This window comes from Nerophis ophidion, linkage group LG09 (assembly GCF_033978795.1).
Source record: "Nerophis ophidion isolate RoL-2023_Sa linkage group LG09, RoL_Noph_v1.0, whole genome shotgun sequence".
In the NCBI taxonomy this organism is placed as follows: domain Eukaryota; kingdom Metazoa; phylum Chordata; class Actinopteri; order Syngnathiformes; family Syngnathidae; genus Nerophis; species Nerophis ophidion.
In genome coordinates this window covers 47,347,627-47,363,919 of record NC_084619.1, presented here as the reverse complement: position 1 = coordinate 47,363,919, position 16,293 = coordinate 47,347,627, and the positions used below count along the sequence as shown (strand labels likewise).

The 16,293-nt window shown below is 41.3% G+C and overlaps 1 protein-coding gene across 3 annotated transcripts in view; it reads left to right on the top strand.

The window, feature by feature from the left end:
- ltbp1 (latent transforming growth factor beta binding protein 1) overlaps positions 1-16,293 on the top strand; it is a 288,869-nt gene that overhangs the window by 259,930 nt on the left and 12,646 nt on the right. For all 3 annotated transcript variants that reach the window (XR_009808158.1, XM_061911089.1, XM_061911090.1), the window contains 3 exons: positions 6,678-6,818; positions 8,999-9,175; positions 11,774-11,935. Coding sequence is in view for 2 of the 3 variants with exons in the window: in XM_061911089.1 (XP_061767073.1) it covers positions 6,678-6,818; positions 8,999-9,175; positions 11,774-11,935 (480 nt within the window). In the remaining variant the exon portion in view is untranslated. The remainder of the gene's footprint in view (positions 1-6,677; positions 6,819-8,998; positions 9,176-11,773; positions 11,936-16,293) is intronic.

Sequence of the window (16,293 nt, the reverse complement as noted above, 5' to 3'; positions counted from 1 at the left end):
TCGACCAGTGGTATGTGATTTTAGGGAGGCTATTTATTTTATATTTATGTATATCATATGCATTCATAGTCTTTCCATACATTTTCCACGGATTAGACAAACACAAGCATTTTCTATGCTCTTAAAACACTTCATACACTCTTAAACCTTCATGATTTTGATATGAAAAGATAAATGGTACTCAAATGTGTCTACTAGTAAGCATACTTGCCAATCTTCCCAATTTTCCTGAGAGACTCCTGAATTTCAGCGTCCCTCCCGAAAATCTCTCAGGGCTAACATTCTCCCGAATTTCTCCGGATTTCCACACCGACAACAATATTGGGGGCATGCCTTAAAGCAGTGGTTCTCAAATGGGGGTACGCGTACCCCTGGGGGTACTTGAAGGTATGCCAAGGGGTATATGAGATTCTTTTAAAAATATTCTTAAAAAAGCAAAAATTCAAAAATCCTTTATAAATATATTTATTGAATAATACTTCAACAAAATATGAATGTAAGTTCATAAACTGTGACAAAAAATGCAACAATGCAATATTCAGTGTTGACAGCTAGATTTTTTTGTGGACATGTTCACAAGCACTTTACGTTGAGCAAACAACCTCAAAGTGCCACAGTGTAAAAAAAAATACTACTAATAATAAAAAGATAAAAAATTAATAAAATATAAAACTAGAAACAGCCCAGTAGCTAGAACCAGCATGTATGTCTATAAAAAGGCTTTTGTAAAAAGATGGGTTTTTAAGCCTTTTTTAAAAGCATCCACATCAAATATTGACGTTAAAGATTTCTTTTTTTGTGAAGAAATGTTTAGAATGAAGTTGATGAATCCAGATGGATCACTATTACAATCCCCAAAGAGGGCACTTTAAGTTGATGATACTATGTGTAGAAATCTTTATTTATAATTCAATCCCTTGTTTGTTTTTCAACAAGTTTTTAGTTATTCTTATATCTTTTTTTCCAACTAGTTCAAGAAAGACCACTACAAATGAGCAAAATGTTGCACTGTTACACAATTTAATAAATCAGTAACTGATGACATAGTGCTGTATTTTACTTCTTTATCTCCTTTTTTCAACCCAAAATGCTTTGCTCTAATTAGGGGGTACTTGAATTAAAAAAATGTTCACAGGGTATACATCACTGAAAAAAGGTTGAGAACCACTGCCTTAAAGGCACTGCCTTTAGCATCTTCTACAACCTGTCGTCACGTCCGATTTTCCTACATACAAACAGCGTCCCGGCCTAGCCACATAATATATGTGGCTTTAACACACAGACAAGTGAATGCAAGGCATACACTTTACATTATTTAACAGGTTTGACACAAAACATGCCAACCGGGTCCCCTGACAACTTCAGCAAACCAATCCACGTCCCCCCACTTAACACCTCACCCTCAGAATGATGACTCCCCCCTCACCCCGACCACCTAAGACCTCCCCAGTGTGTCGGTCTGCAGAACAGGTGAATGCACAGCTAAATAGGTTACACACAGGCCAGCCCGCGGCTCCTGACAGTGTTAGCCCCAGGGTGCTCAAACCCTTCGCTCCACAGCTGTCTGGTGTGCTCCAGCACATCTTCAACATGAGCCTTAGGCTGCAGAAAGTCCACACACAGTGGAAAACCTCATGCGTGGTCCCCATCCCCAAGTGCACGCGACCCAGCACGTCAAAGGACTACAGGCCGGTGGCGCTGACCTCCCATATCATGAAGACAATGGTGAGGTTGGTCCTGGAACAACTCCGCCCTACAGTCAAGCCCCACCTGGACCCACTCCAATTCACCTACCAGCCACGACTGGGAGTGGAGGACGCAGTCATCTACCTGCTGAACCGAGCCCACACCCACCAGGACAAGCCTCCAAGTAATGTGAGAGTCATGTTTTTTTACTTCTCCAGTGCTTTCGATTCCATACGGCCTGGGCTACTGGGTGTGAAGTTGGAGAAGATGCATGTGGAGGCCCCCTTGGTGTCCTGGGTTGTAGATTACCTCACTGACAGACCACAGTACGTTCGACTGCAGGACTGTGCGTCTGATAGGCTGGTCAGCAATACCGGGGCCGCACAGGGTACAGTCCTCTTCCCCTTCCTCTTCACCATTTACACCACCGATTTCCACTATCAGCCAGAGTCCTGCCACCTTCAGAAGTTTTCTGATGACTCTGCGATAGTGGGGTGTATTGAGGATGGTGATGGTGAGGAATACAGGGCACTGGTGGAGGACTTTGTCACATGGTGTGGAAAGAACCACCTCCAGTTCAATGTGACGAAGACCAAGGAGCTGGTTGTGGACCTGGGAAGAAGGAGGAGTACTCCGGCAACCCCTGTTTCCATCAGGGGGGTCGATGGGGACATGGTTGAGGATTATACAGTGGGGAAAAAAAGTATTTAGTCAGCCACAGATTGTGCAAGTTCTCCCACTTAAAATGATGACAGAGGTCTGTAATTTTCATCATAGGTACACTTCAACTGTGAGGGACAGAATGTGACAAAAAAAATCCAGGAATTCACATTGTAGAAATTTTGAATAATTTTTTTGTAAATTGTGGTGGAAAACATGTATATGGTCAACCATTCAAAGCTCTCACTGATGGAAGGAGGGTTTGGCTCAAAATCTCACGATACATGGCCCAGTTCATTCTTTCCTTAACACGGATCAGTTGTCCTGTCCCCTTAGCAGAAAAACAGCCCCAAAGCATGATGTTTCCACCTCCATGCTTCACAGTAGGTCTGGTGTTCTTGGGATGCAACTCAGTATTCTTCTTCCTCCAAACACGACGAGTTGAGTTTATACCAAAATGGATACATGGACGATACAGCAGAGGATTGGGTGAATGTCATGTGGTCAGATGAAACCAAAATAGGACTTTTTGTTATAATCTCAACTCGTCGTATGACGTAATAAAGTAAACACTGAAGTAAACACTGTGGAACATCTTAATCTTTGCTTTCCATCAGGTGGGCTGCAAAAAAAAATAATCCTATTTTTATGGTTAATTTATTATAAATGTCTACTGTAATTAAAAAACATTTTTTAAATAGGTTATAAAACTGTAGAATTGAAGACATTATCTGTAAATAAACAAACCGCCTGTCATTTTAAGTAATATGCCAGTAATGACAAACTATGTATATTTCTATTTTTTTACAGAAAAATACCAAATTAATTATACATATCATTTCCTGTTTTCTCAAATTACTTTTAAATTCATGTAAAATTACAGTAATTAAGGTTCATTAAATATGTAACTTGTTATATAAAAGTCTATGTCCATACTAACAATCTAACAGTTTTATATGTAATTTTAAGGTAAATCTTATTTTTTTTAATATTCATGTGTATTTTTACATTCAAGTCAAAAAATATATGTAGCCTCTTATATAAAGGTTTATGCTCATTCTAACAATTTAACATATTTCTCTGTAATATGACATATGACGGTGAGTGCAAGACATACTTGATCACAGCCAACAGCCTTACAGGTCACACTGACGGTGGCCGTACAAACAACTTTAACAGTGTTACAAATATGTGCCTCACTGTGTAGCAACACCAAACAAGAATGATAAACACATTTAAGGAGAACATCTTCACCATAACACAACATAAACACAACAGAAAAAATACCCATAATCTCATGTGTTACAATATACACCCCCACCACCAAACCCCGCCCACCTCAACCTACGAACAGATGGGGGTGGTGATGGAGGGGGTGGGGTAGCGGGGGTAGCGGGGGTGTAGAGTCAGCGCTGCATTGGATTCTGGGTATTTGTTCTTTTGTGTTTATGTTGTGTTACGGCGAAGATGTTCTTCCGAAATGTGTTTGTCATTCTTGTTTGATGTGGGTTCACAGTGTGGCGCATATTTGTAACAGTGTTAAAGTTGTTTGTACGGCCACCGTCAGTGTGACCTGTATGGCTGTTGCACAAGTATGTCTTGCAGTCACTCTCAAATGTCTATTAAAGCCGTACACATCACGCATTTAAGTCGGCACGCGGATGGTTCGGTGAACGAGCGAACGCAGAGGGTGATAAAGCGTTGTCACGGTACGACCGTGATACATTTGCCCGGGCAAACATCGGGTTAGTCCTACGAGAGGGTCACCGTAAGTCTCGCAGTAAAATTGGTAGGATCGGTAAGTATGTTGTTAGGGTGGGATAGCCATTCATAGAAGGTGAACCCACTTTGCATCAAGTTTCTGCATCCAGTGGCCCCCCGGTAAAGTGAATGTGAGACCCCTGTTCCAAACAATTCAGAAAAAATCTGTAAAATAATGGTATTTTTCTGTGGAACTGCCAGCATTGTCACTTCATTAAAGGTTGTTGATCGTAATAATTTGGAAAAACTCTGTAGGATAAAGGTATTTTTCTGCAGAACAGTTTGCATCGTCACTTTATTAAAGGTGGTTGATCTTAATAATTTAGTAAAAATCTGTAAAATTACAATATTTCTCCGCAAAACGTTTCATGAACATTTCTGTAAATATAATGTTTTTGATCATTATTTGGTTTACAATGTTTTACTTTAATTTCATGGTTTTCTTTTGGCAGCCATTGCTGCCAGTAGATAACCATTTTTTTACAGAACTTTTTTTACAGTGTTCCCTTGACAATAAGACAATAAGACAACAGTTTTGCCTTGCAGAACGACAACTTAAAGCGGGCAACAACACAACAGTAACATAATCCCTGCCGAGCAATGGAGACGCACACAACTCCCAGAACCACAGCCCTGTTTCCTCAGCCTCCGTATCAGCTGGCATTTGACACAGGAATCCATGTGCGCACATAGCTGCCCGGGATATGCCTGTATATGATTCTTTAATTTTGGGCCTCCAGTATCAGTATTTGGGTCAACAAGGTGAAATTGAAAACCTTTGACAAGTTGACTTCATGGCCGTCCACAGCCATTTCAAAGTGTAAAATACACTTGAAGATTGACTATTTTATTTTAAAAGTAAACCGAATAATTGACTTTGTGTTTGTGCATGACTTCCTGTCCAACACAAGCAGGATTTAGCTGAATTGATCCGCCGCGTTCTGGCAAAAATAGAAACTCTGCGTATATTTAGCGCAGGGACCCGGAACAGTAATGCCATGACGGTGGAAACAGACACATTGACTTGAAAAAAAAAACGGAAATATATTCAAAACATGTCATTGAAAGTTACTGCAATGAAAAAATCTGACCAACAGATGGTGCTGTTTTTCAAAGAAACACTGGGTACCACAAAAGCATTACTCAATGGCACTTTAAAGGCCTAGATCAGGGGTCGGCAACCTTTACCACTCAAAGAGCCGTTTCGACCCGTTTCACAAAATGAGGAAGACAATGGGAGCCACAGCTATTCTCGCCAATATCTGCTGGTAGTCACCCAGATGACAAGAATAAGGGCATGCTATGAAGCCATTGCCTTAAACACCTTTTGCAACACGTACAAACAGCTTGCCAGTCCAGCAACATGTTGTGAGAGGCTTCCGCAGATGCACGCACACGACTGGAAGGCATACTGGGTGACACAGAGGACACTGAGGGTTGTGATATAAACAACTTTAACACTCCTACTAATATGTGCCACATTGTGAACCCACACAAAAGAAGAATGACAAACACACTTCGGGAGAAAAGCCTCACAGTAACACAACATAAACGCAACACAACAAATACCCAGAATCCTTTGCATCCATGACAATCCCTGACTATGTTATACACCCCACGAGCACCAAACCCCACCCACCTCAACCACGCAGGGGGGGGGGGGGGGGGGGGGGGGTTTAGTGCTCGCGGGGTGTATAACATAGTCACCTGCCCCTTTCCCACTGATATGATCAACTTCGACGTTGGTTTTTCGAAGTCCCAGTCAGCTTTTTCACCTGGCCAGGTTCCTGCCTTCCTTTCCCGCCTCTTGGCTCCTCTCTCCCGCCACCTGCGGGCTGTGTGTCGGGCCCCACATGGATTAGCTGTGCCCTTGGACGTGCTGGCCCCCGCCCGGTTCGGTCTACAGGATAAACAAAACGTTTATCCTGTAGGATTTCTTCACTTCCCGCGGACTTGACTTCCTCTGTGTGACGGAAACATGGCTGAGAGCCGGTGAGTCCGCCCCTCTTAATGAACTTCTGCCTCCGGAGTGTTCCTACTTTAATTCTCCGCGGTCGTCCAGTCGAAAAGGAGGAGGATTAGCAGTCGTTTTTAAAAATGATTTTAAATGCCGTCAGATCCGCCTGCAATCCTCCCTTTCAAGCTTCGAACTGTGCATGTTTGAGCTAGAGGAGGCGTGGCCCCCAGCTCCAGCTGAATTTCGGGAGATTTTCGGGACAAAATTTCTTTCGGGAGGTTTTCGGGAGAGGCGCTGAATTTCGGGAGTCTCCCGGAAAATCCATGAGGGTTGGCAAGTATGGATGAGACCAGCAGGCATACTGTATAAATACATTTTGTTTTACTTTACACAAATTATATTTCACTTGATCAAACCTTTTCTAACATTCCACTCTGCAAAATATTGCAAGTATGTATGATTCGTACTGATATTACACCAATATCAGTATCGTCCAATAGTTAAGGCTCCAATGTTGGTATCATATCGGAAGTGGGAAAGTTGTATGAGGACACAACTAATTTATATGACGAATAATTCCAACTTTGTTAACGCCCTGCTTTTTTTATAATAGACATAAACGAGTGTGCGGACGAGTCGTTGTGTCTTGGAGGAAAATGTTTGAACACAGAAGGATCCTACGTTTGTTTCTGCACACATCCCATGGTGCTGGACCCCGGCACCAATCGCTGCGTCTTTGTTCCTGAGGCAGCTGGTAAGACTTGTTTTCCTGCCAACCTGTACGTATTTTGTGTACAGTCTGCATTCTTTTACTTCAGTCCTGGTAAAAAATACAGAAAGCTTGATGAAATATTTGCATGAGTCATATTCAAAGTTATGAGTTTAGAATAAGTGGGACACAAGTCAATGAAAAGTTTTTCATTTGGAAAGATCGATAGAATTAAAATCATTAACCCATGGAGGTCTGGATTAACAATCAGTGCATTTATCCACTTCTGGCCCACTCTGTTTCTACGTGCGTGCAAATGCTAAAAAGCCGAAGCTGTACTGAAATGCTAACAGTTTGCATACTATGATATCAATTACTTTTTGAGTAAGCGGTAGATAACTGTACTTGGCAAAGCCCCGTTCCATGGTCACACTCAATATGTCTTAGTGTGACGTCATTCACAGAACTGGAGCCCATATTCCCTCAGACAGTGTACAAACCCCATTTCCATATGAGTTAGGAAATTGTGTTGGATGTAAATATAAACGGAACACACATTTGCAAATCATTTTCAACCCATATTCTGTTGACTATGCTACAAACACAACATATTTGATGTTCAAACTGATAAACATTTGTTTTTTTGCAAATAATCATTAACTTTAGAATTTGATGCCAGCAACACGTGACAAATAAGTTGGGAAAGGTGGCAATAAATACTGATAAAGTTAAGGAATGCTCATCAAACACTTATTTGGAACATTCCACAGGTGTGCAGGCTAATTGGGAACAGGTGGTGCCATGATTGGGTATAAAAACAGCTTCCCAAAAAATGGTCAGTCTTTCACAAGAAAGGATGAGGCGAGGTACACCCCTTTGTCCACAACTGCGTGAGCAAATAGTCAAACAGTTTAAGAACGTTTCTCAAAGTGCAATAGCAAGAAATTTAGGGATTTCAACATCCACGGTCCATAATATCATCAAAAGGTTCAGAGAATCTGGAGAATTCACTCCACGTAAGCGGCATGGCCAGAAACCAACATTGTATTATCGTGACCTTTGATCCTTCAGACGGCAATGTATCAAAACATCAGGTTCTAAGGGATATCACCACATGGGCTCAGGAACACTTCAGAAAACCACTGTCACTAAATACAGTTTGTCGCTACATCTGTACGTGCAAGTTAAAGCTCTACTATGCAAAGCAAAAGCCATTTATCAACAACATCCAGAAACGCCATCTAAGATGGACCGATGCAAAGTGGAAAAGTGTTCTGTGGTCTGACAAGGTCCACATTTCAAATTAATATTGGAAATATTCGACTTTGTGTCATCCGGACCAAAGGGGAAGCCAACCATCCAGACTGTTATCGACGCAAAGTTCAAAACCCAGCATCTGTGATGGTATGGGGGTGCATTAGTGCCCAAGGCATGGGTAACTTACACATCCGTGAAAGCACCATTAATGCTGAAAGGCACATACAGGTTTTGGAACAACATATGCTGCCATCTAAGCGCCGTCTTTTTCAGGGACGCCCCTGCTTATTTCAGCAAGACAATGCCAAGCCCCATTCAGAACGTGCTACAACAGCGTGGCTTCGTACAAAAAGAGTGCAGGTACTTTCCTGGTCCGCCTGCAGTCCAGACCTGTCTCCCATCGAAAATGTGTGGCGCATTATGAGGCGTAAAATACGACAGAGGAGACCCCCGACTGTTGAACGACTGAAGCTCTACATAAAACAAGAATGGGAAAGAATTCCACTTTCAAAGCTTCAACAATTAGTTTCCTCAGTTCTCAAACGTTTATTGAGTGTTGTTAAAAGAAAAGGTGATGAAACACAGTGGTGAACATGCCCTTTCCCAACTACTTTGGCACATGTTGCAGCCATGAAATTTTAAGTACATTTTTATTTTTGCAAATAATAATTAAGTTTAGGAGTTTGAACATCAAATAACTTGTCTTTGTAGTGCATTCAATTGAATATGGGTTGAACATGATTTACAAATCATTGTATTCCGTTTATATTTACATCTAACACAATTTCCCAACTCAAATGGAAACGGGGTTTTTAGAATATATAGAAACAATTAATAGATTTATAGTTTAAATAGAAAGTTAAAAAAAAAAAAAAATCCCAGTTCAGCTCAGCCTTTATGGTGAGCGGTATCCGTAGAAGCTGATCAAATGAGAACGTGTGTGTATTAATGCTTGATGTGTTTGTCAGAGCAACATGAAGGAGGACATATCGACTTTCAAGGTATCTGCTGGCAGAAGGTGACAGAATCCATGACGTGCACGCAGCCGTTGGGTGCCGACAGGAAGACGACGTTCACCGAGTGCTGCTGTCTCTTTGGAGAGGCGTGGGGCATGGATTGTGCCTTATGTCCCACCAAAAACACTGGTATGTGTAAACACACACACCACTGCTGTGAATGGACCAGAAACAAGGTTTTTATATGATGGCAATGAAGGACAAGCGGTAGAAAATGGATGGATGGATGGATGGAGTGAGTGAGTGAGTGGAAAGTCCAAACCAAAGCTGGTTCCATCGACACATAACAGAGGACGAAAAAAACTAAAGTACAAAAGAAGAGGACTAACTATTTAGCATGGAAGTAGTGGCAGACAGGAAGTTAAAATATTCTGGCGTCTTGCTGGCAACAAGAAACATCTCTTCAAGATGAGCATAAACTCCCTATTGTTTGATGACTAAAAGGAGTTGGTTGAAGATGTTACTTTTATTAGTAGATTGCACAGTTCAGTACATATTTCGTACATTTGACCACTAAATGGTAACACCCGAATACGTTTTTCAACTTGTTCAAGTCAGGGTCTACGTAAATCAATTCATGGTAAGTGTTCTGCTATGCATTAGTGATATAAATCTCCTTGTGATGGACGATTCGATTCGCATCTCTATACTTGAGTTACGATGATATTCAAAAAAGATTTATTTATAATACCGATTATTTGATGCGATTTGATGCAGTTGTATGAACGATTCAAACAGATATGATCAGTGTATGAACGATTTGATTTTGTGGTTAACATTTGTTGATAGACACATTCTATTTCACGCCGCAAGAGAACATAAGCATCTTTGTGTACGTTCACTCTTAGAGGATAAATAATTAGGACCTTAGCAACCAGCACTCAGACTAGATCTGTCCAAACTAAATTTGTGAGCATTAACTGATGAAAACTACTCGGATGTGAGTGTCAGGCTTTCCCCTGACAGTTTGTCTATGTTTTAGTTTTTTCCTCTGCATTTGTCTGTTTCCTCTGTGTTTAGTATTTCCTATCCTTAGTTCCTGTCAAGTGCTCTTATTTTGTCAGCTTCCTGTCTTGTTCCCTGAGTGCTGTGTTCCTCCTCAGCTGCGGCTGATTGGCACCTGGCCACACTCGTTGCCAATCAGCCCGCTCCTATTTGTACCTGCTTTGTGTTGCGTCAGTTGCTGGATCATTGTATTGTCATTTGTATTGTCGTTGCCACATGTCGCTCTTGTCGTGTCGTTTTGTTACAGCTACTACCTGTCGTGCTACATTTTGTCCTGGTCGTCATAGCGGTAAGCTGTTTCTGTTAGCATTAGCCATTTCAAGTTTTTCCTGTTTGCTACCCGCTAGCTTCAATGCTAGGTCATTTTTTGTTTCTTGCTAGCTTCTATGCTAAAGACCCTTAGTTTGTTAGTTGTTAGTTTGTTTGTTTGTTCTAGTTGTAGTATTTTAAATTAAAACCATGTTTTCCCATTCAATGCCTGCCTCCTTCTCTGCATCCTGGGGTTCGACATCAAATAACTGTGACAGTGAGGCCAAACGTCTTGGAAGACAACAGACCATTTCAATGAGAATAATAATAACCTGATGAATGAGAACACTCATAAGCACATTCATTTTCAAATATTAAAAAAAAGCATATATTCTATAAAAGTGAAATGCTTCCAGTATTTAAACATTTTTAAAGCGCAAAATATATCCCCAATTATGTTTTATAAGGTATCAATCGATCAAAGTTTACCTATGTAGTCCTTAATCACAAATGTCTCAAAAGGCTTTACAAGCCACAACAAAATCCTCGACTCAGATCCCACATCAGGGCAAGGAAAATCTCAACCCAATGGGAACAACGAGAAACCTTGGAAGGGACCGCAGATATGGGAATCCCCCCACTGGGTGACATGTGCAATGGTTGCGGAGTGAATACCGTTAATAATGTGTGAAGTAAAAAGGCAAACACATGTCCAATATATTTTTTTTCCACTAGTCAAGTCAGTGTTGTCAAAGACGCCTACTGGTTCGAGCTAATGGCTTTACTGGGTGGTGGGACTTCCGGGGCAAGTATGGGAAGTGACGTGTGTTGTGGAGCTGAAAGGGGAAAGTAAAGTTGGCGGAAAAGAGAGTGAGAAACGGAGATTGAGCCGTTTGTACGTGAACGTTGCATTCTGTGAAATAAAGAAATACAAACTCGGAATGTGTCTGAGCCGCCATTCATTGGGATGTTACAATATTGACGGACGGCACAGCACGGAGACGGTCTGTGGTGTTGACGTTACGTATTTTGCGGGTCATTTTTTGACAGGCGGCCGTGACTCTCACGTTGTCTTAAAGATAAACTGTCAACTGATTGCTACATTTATTCTTGTCTGTAGTTACATAAGTAACGAAACCAACACGTGACTCTTTTCACGGGCAACTCTGGCTCTCGTGTCATTTTAAAGACAAAAAACTGATTTCTAGTTTGGCACGATAACCGGTTTATGTGTTTACCCTCGTTTAACCGTAAGAATCTTATCGATTGAGGGAGCTGTAACTGGGTATCCACTCATATCGGCTTATCGTTAACAACCCTACTGCATATCAACCGGTGAACTTTGTTTATACCTTGAAAACAAGCTTGTGCCATGACAGTCGTACCTTTTTGTATGAAAAGTATGCATCTCTAATGTCCCCAAAAGTAGATGACAGAAACAATATTTTATACTGTATCTGCTTGCTCTTCTAGGTGATTATGCTTCCATGTGTAACCTTCCTATGAGTGGTGGACGCCATCCTTACGGCCGGGATGCTCTTGTTGCTGGTCCCGTTCATGAATATGAAGTGATCCCGGACTACTCGCCATCCCCTGATCAGCAGTCTGCCTTGTCATTTTATGACAATGAGGAGTGTAAGTACTCAATCTGTCTTATTGTGCCAAACTAAAAAAAAGGGCAATGAAGAGACTTATTTCTTGTGTCCCGATTTGAACCTGCCACTTAGCATCTTTAATGTACTAAATGCACCAAAGTGGCAATTATAATGATTTTTTTTTTTTTTATACACTCTTACTGGGGAAAGTTGGGACAACCTGGTTCAGCTCTTTAGTTGACGATGATGCATGTCGACCAACTCATCAACATACTTGCCAACCCTCCCAATTTTCCCAGGAGACTCCCCTTAATTTCAGTAGGCAAACCTTCTCCCGGACAACAATATTGGGGGCGTGCGTTAAAGGCCTACTGAAACCCACTACTACCCACCACGCAGTCTGATAGTTTATATATCAATGATGAAATATTAACATTACAACACATGCCAATACGGCCTTTTTAGTCTACTAAATTGCAATTTTAAATTTCCTGGGAGTTTTTTCTTGAAAACGTCGCGTAATGATGAGGTGTACGCTTGACGTCACGGGCTGTTAGGAAATATGAGCGCTGCACACACACAGCTAAAAGTCGTCTGCTTTAACGGCATAATTACACAGTATTTTGGAGATCTGTGTTGCTGAATCCTTTGCAATTTGTTCAATTATAAAGATATTGGAGAAGTCAAAGTAGAAAGATGGAGTTGGGAAGCTTTAGCCTTTAGCCACACAAACACACGGTGATTCCTTGTTTAAAATTCACGGAGGTGAAACTTTACTATGGATTACAGCGAACATGGATCCCAACCGAATGTCAACCAGCAGGTTTTGGTAAGAAAATTGTGGTAAAAAGTCGCTTCTTACCGGAGATCAACTGAGCTTGTGCCGCTCATACAGCTGCCGTCGACTTCCCTGAGACAATGCGCGTCAACACACCCGTGGACGTACACTTCCGACTACCAGGTACTGTTAAACTCACTAAAACACTAGCAACACAATAGAAAGATAAGGGATTTCCCAAAATTATCCTAGTAAATGTTTCTAAAAACATCAGAATCCGCCCCAATCCAATCACATTTTTGTTTTGTTTTTTAACTTTTTTTTTTTTTTTTTCTAGTCCGTCGCTATAAATATCCTCAAACACGAATCTTTCATTCTCGCTCAAATAATGATGAAATTGTCGTTTTGTCGGTCCGAATAGCTGTTTTTGTTGGTGGCTCCCATTAAAATCAATGTGAATATGTGAGAAGCCATCAACTTGTGACGTCATCGTCTGCGACTTCCGGTAGAGGCAGGGCTTTTCTCTTTGCACCGAAAGTTGCGTACTTTATCGTGGATGTTCTCTACTAAATCCTTTTAGCAAAAATATGGCAATATCGCACAATGATCAAGTATGATACATAGAATGGACCTGCTACCCCCGTTTAAATAAGAAAATCTCATTTCAGTAGGCCTTTAAAGACACTGCCTCTACAACCTGTCGTCACGTCCGCTTTTCCTCCGTATAAACAGCTTGCCTAAACAGTCACATAATATATGCGACACACATAAGTGAATGCAACGCATACTTGATCAACAGCCATGCAGGTCACACTGAGGGTGGCCGTATAAACAACTTAAACACTGTTACAAATATGCGCCACACTGTAAACCCACACCAAAGAGAATGACAAACACATTTAGGCAGAACATCCACACCGTAACACAACATAAACACAACAGAACAAATACCCGGACACCCTTGCAGCACTAACTCTTATGGTTAGTGCTGCCCCACACCACCTCCAGAATTCGGAGGTCTCAAGGTTGGCAAGTATGCTCTAGTCATGGTCTGTCCTGTTGTTTTTCATAAAAATTGCTCGCTTAATGGAAATCTGCATTTTTGGGGGAATTTTGCCCATCATTCACAATCCTTATTTGAGACATGAACACAAATGTCTCTCTCTTTTTTGTGTGTTCTAAATAGTAAAAGAATGTCTAGAAGAAGCGGCAAACAATGCACCTAATGTGATCTACTCTTTCATTTATAAAACCCTCTGAAAAACATCCAAAACTGCCAACAAAGCTCCATTTACATGTCGTAACCTGTATATTAACCAAACTATAGCAACATTGTTATTGTGGGAAATAATACTGAGAAGCTACTATTTCTTGCCCACAGTGCCTCAGGCTATTATTAAGAGCAGAAAGGTTACTGTCACTGGTCTTTGTCTGTACACTCTTTCTATATGGCCAAGTTTGTTACACTTCTTGCAATTCTTATCTCAGTCATTTGCATCACGGGAAGTCTTTCCACATCTGTAGCACTTTTGGTCATGTTTTTTGTTTTCATTCATTGACGTTTTGTGGATAGGGCTATCCACAGCCTTTTTATGTAGCTCCAAAAGCATCTTTTGCTGCTGTTTGCCTTGACACAGCTATAGCCATTGTATTGTCCAATGTGAGATCCTTTTCTGACAGAGGCCTTGTTTGTATGGCTAGACCAGGGGTCACCAACCTTTTTGAAACCAAGAGCTACTTCTTGGGTACTGTTAAATGCGAAGGGCTGCTAGTTTGATACACACTTTCCGTCATTCCGTCGTACATTTTTTTTCCTTTTACGCAAGGTTTCTTGTAGAGAATAAATGATGAAAAAAACACTTAATTGAACGGTTTTAAAGAGGAGAAAACTGGAAAAAAATGAAAATTACATTTTGAAACATAGTTTATCTTCAATTTCGACTCTTTAAAACTCAAAATTCAACCGAAAAAAAGAAGAGAAAAACTAGCTAATTCGAATCTTTTTGAAAAAAAAAATGATTTATGGAACATCATTAGTAATTTTTCCTGATTAAGATAAATGTTTGGAATTTTGATGACATGTTTTAAATAGGTTAAAATCCAATCTGCACTTTGTTATAATATGTAACAAATTGGACCAAGCGTTATTTCTAACAAAGACAAATCATTATTTCTTCTAGATTTTCCAGACTTTTGAATAAGATTTACATTTGATTCTACAGATTTTCTAGATTTGCCAAAATAACTTTTTTGAATTTTTATCATAATAAGTTTAAAGAAATTTTTCACAAATATTATTCCTCCAAGTCCGAGTCCATGGTTCTCGCCCGGAAAAGGGTGGAATGCCATCTCCGGGTTGGGGAGGAGACCCTGCCCCAAGTGGAGGAGTTCAAGTACCTAGGAGTCTTGTTCACGAGTGAGGGAAGAGTGGATCGTGAGATCGACAGGCGGATCGGTGTGGCGTCTTCAGTAATGCGGACGTTGTACCGATCCGTTGTGGTGAAGAAGGAGCTGAGCCGGAAGGCAAAGCTCTCAATTTACCGGTCGATCTACATTCCCATCCTCACCTATGGTTATGAGCTTTGGGTCATGACCGAAAGGATAAGATCACGGGTACAAGCGGCCGAAATGAGTTTCCTCCGCCGTGTGGCGGGGCTCTCCCTTAGAGATAGGGTGAGAAGTTCTGCCGTCCAGGAGGAACTCAAAGTAAAGCCGCTGCTCCTTCACATCGAGAGGAGCCAGATGAGGTGGTCCGGGCATCTGGTCAGGATGCCACCCGAACGCCTCCCTAGGGAGGTGTTTAGGGCACGTCCAACCGGTAGGAGGCCACGGGGAAGACCCAGGACACGTTGGGAAGACTATGTCTCCCGGCTGGCCTGGGAACGCCTCGGGATCCCCCGGGAAGAGCTAGACGAAGTGGCTGGGGAGAGGGAAGTCTGGGTTTCCCTGCTTAAGCTGTTGCCCCCGCGACCCGACCTCGGATAAGCGGAAGAAGATGGATTCTTCGTCGAAAAAACAGAAGCTAAAATGAAGAATTAAATTAAAATGTATTTATTATTCTTTGGAGTAAAAAAAAATTATTTACTTGAACATTGATTTAAATTGTCAGGAAAGAAGAGGAAATTATTTAAAATGTAAAAAGGTATATGTGTTTAAAAATCCTAATATCATTTTTAAGGTTGTATTTTTTCTCTAAAATTGTCTTTCTGAAAGTTATAAAAAGCAAAGTAAAATAAATTAATGAATGTATTTAAACAAGTGAAGACCAAGTCTTTAAAATATTTTCACATTCTATTTGAGTTGTGTCTCTCTTAGAATTAAAAATGTCGCTAGTTTGCTAGTAAATAAATTAAATAAAAAAATAGAGGCAGCTCACTGGTAAGTGCTGCTATTTAAGCTATTTATAGAACAGGCCGGCAGGCTACTCATCTGGTCCTTACGGGCTACATGGTGCCCGCGGGCACTGCGTTGGTGACCCCTGGTCTAGACAGTGCATGCCACATACTAGTCTGTCACTGTAGAGGGGCGTGGTCGACGCGACCCCTGCGGGCAGGGCGTGCGCAGGAGCCGGCTGTGAAGCAATGACAGGTGAGGAGATTTCTCAGCTGGGACGAGTTGTC